Source organism: Austrofundulus limnaeus, unplaced genomic scaffold (assembly GCF_001266775.1).
Source record: "Austrofundulus limnaeus strain Quisiro unplaced genomic scaffold, Austrofundulus_limnaeus-1.0 Scaffold241, whole genome shotgun sequence".
Taxonomy (NCBI): Eukaryota; Metazoa; Chordata; class Actinopteri; order Cyprinodontiformes; family Rivulidae; genus Austrofundulus; species Austrofundulus limnaeus.
This window is the reverse complement of record NW_013952643.1, coordinates 5,632-8,089: the sequence shown is the minus strand read 5'-3', so window position 1 is coordinate 8,089 and position 2,458 is coordinate 5,632. Positions and strand designations below refer to the sequence as shown.

General features: G+C 39.7%; 1 protein-coding gene across 1 annotated transcript in view; it reads right to left on the bottom strand.

Annotated features, from left to right (window-relative positions):
• lamb4 (laminin, beta 4) overlaps positions 1 to 2,458 on the bottom strand; it is a gene marked incomplete at its 5' end in the record, with an annotated part of 41,792 nt that overhangs the window by 34,448 nt on the left and 4,886 nt on the right. Inside the window, 3 exon segments of the mRNA XM_014020140.1 lie at positions 838 to 917; positions 1,110 to 1,213; positions 1,340 to 1,495. Of these exon segments, the coding sequence (XP_013875594.1) occupies positions 838 to 917; positions 1,110 to 1,213; positions 1,340 to 1,495 (340 nt within the window).

The window sequence follows — 2,458 nt, the reverse complement described above, 5'->3', positions numbered from 1 at the left end:
CTGTGAGGTTTCCCCGTTGGCGTGAAGGGGCCAAACCTGACACAGTTTTCAGCTTTTGATTCCCCGGAGAGAATCTAGCTGTTACGGTGACTGACGGCGGTCKYRCACCTTTACTCTCTGTCTTTTCTCAGTCTGTCTGCATCTGAGACGGTCAGAAACTGTTAGTTCCTAAAAGCTTAGAGAATCTATGGTCCGCCCTTCAGAAGGTTAGATTAGAAAAGAAATTATCAAGGAAAGTGTTAGTTTCAGAGCTCGCTGTGCCCTCCTGAAACAAAACAAAGATTATTTGCTGCTGCTGTGTGGTTCAGAACAACACATTTCATGACCCATTTAAATCATCTGATGAGTACTGTTTAAAACATAACTGAAAGAACAATGAATTGCTTCAAGTTCAAAACATTTGCAAATATGATTCGGACAAGTAAAACATTGATATTTCATCAACTTAAACCATAAAGATTATTTTAGTTAAATAAGAATTTTTCTCACAGAAAAACCATACATAGCTGAAATCATACTGAGGGAGAAAAGAGATCTGTCCTCTCTTCTCCTGTAACTTTGATAAACATTCTCTGATTATCAAAATGCGTAATACTTTCAGTTAAGAGAGCGCTAAATCAAATAAGAGAAGATTCTTCTGTTTTTATCTGATTTAGAATGAAAGTGGCCTTGGGTGGCCTAAATACAGTTCTAAGTGGAACAGAGTTCTTGTCCATTAGAAGGCCCATCAGAGGACTGAGAGTCCAAGATAGTTCCTTGATAATTTGACTCGAGGTGACCCCTACACATTTATGTCCTTCCAACACTGAATAAAAAAAGAGTAAAATAAACTCTTACATGTTGTTGAGAGCTCCACCGATGTCACAGTCACAAGGAGAACATTTGAACACTGAGTTTCCCAAACCCCAGAACCCTGCCTGAAGATATAAAACACAAACTTCAAAACAAATGACTGATTTTGGTTCTTATTCAGGACCCATTTATTAACATTTTTTACAAAAATTCCCATCAGTCTACTGATAATCTCAGATCTGCTGAGACATGAAACAACCTTTTTAAGTTTATTTTCTCCTTTGTGTACTGTTTTGCACTTACAATGTTGAACCTACCACACATTGATCACACAGCAGTCCACTCGCTAAAGGCTCACATTCACACCTTCCTGTCAGTGGATCACATGACCCAACACTTCCTAAACTGTGACACATGCACTCTGAAAAGGGCAAAACAAAAAAATCAGAGCTGCACAAAGAACAAACACAAGGTGACAAAAAAGGCACAGTTGACATGAGAAACCTAAACTGTTCATGAGGTACAAAATGAGCAAAGAATATGTTACCTTGACATCCTGTTGGGCTGTCCTGCCTCAGACCAAAGAAGCCCCGTTTGCAACTATCACAGCGCTGACCTTCCACGTTTTCTTTGCAGAAGCATTGACCGCTCAGCACGTCACACAGACCACCACTAAGAGAACCAGCTGGGTCGCAATCACATGCTGCAACATCAACAATACATCGTGCTCAAACACAGGAAAAGGCTGTTACATGATTGAGATGGAAACATGAATAACCGTGACCTCTGACATCATCCCTTGACCACCACTGGTCATGTCTCATCAATGATTCCCAACCAGGGGTACGTATACCCCTTAGGGTACGCAAGCATGGTACAGGAGATACATGGAAAATTTTCCCAGATGTGTACAACAATTAATAAAAATATTAATTAAAATAGGACTGAGACTGATAGGGCCCTATGATTTCCACAATGCATAAATTGCAGTTGGAATCCAGTATAAAACATGGAATCTCAGGAAAATTTGCACATTTGGATGAGTTTCTGATGTATTTTGGACAACACAATGTATTTTGCTGTTTTCTGCACCTGCCATTACCTGGTTTATTGATTTAATTACTTATTCACTTTCAAGGCAACATGTTTATCTTTATGTTTAGTTTGATTTTGAGTTGAACAAAATAAAATGCCTGAGAATTAAACATTCTAGATCAGTGGTGTCCAAAGTCAGTCCACAAGGGCTGGTGCTGCCCTATTTCAACACAGCTGAACCTAAGTAGTGCATAATTAGTAGGCCTCTGCAAACATTGATGGCATACTGAGAAGGTCTACTAATTGGGCACTCCTTAGGTTCAGCTGTGTTGAACCAGGGTAGAACCTTAAACATACAGGACACCGGCCCTTGAGGACTGACTTTGGACACCACTGTTGTAGGGGTTATGTAAATAATTTTAATTTAATAATCAGTTGTAGTACATTATAGTTTTGGGAAATTATCATTACATTTGACTGAAAGGGTACAAGTGGTATGACAAAATGGCTCAGGTGGTACACAAGTCTAAAAAGAGTGGGAACCACTGATCTAAAATCCTGAAACATTCCTGCACTTTCAGCACCTTGGACAGTTCCTTCAGCCCTTCACACTGTCCAAGGTCCTGAAACA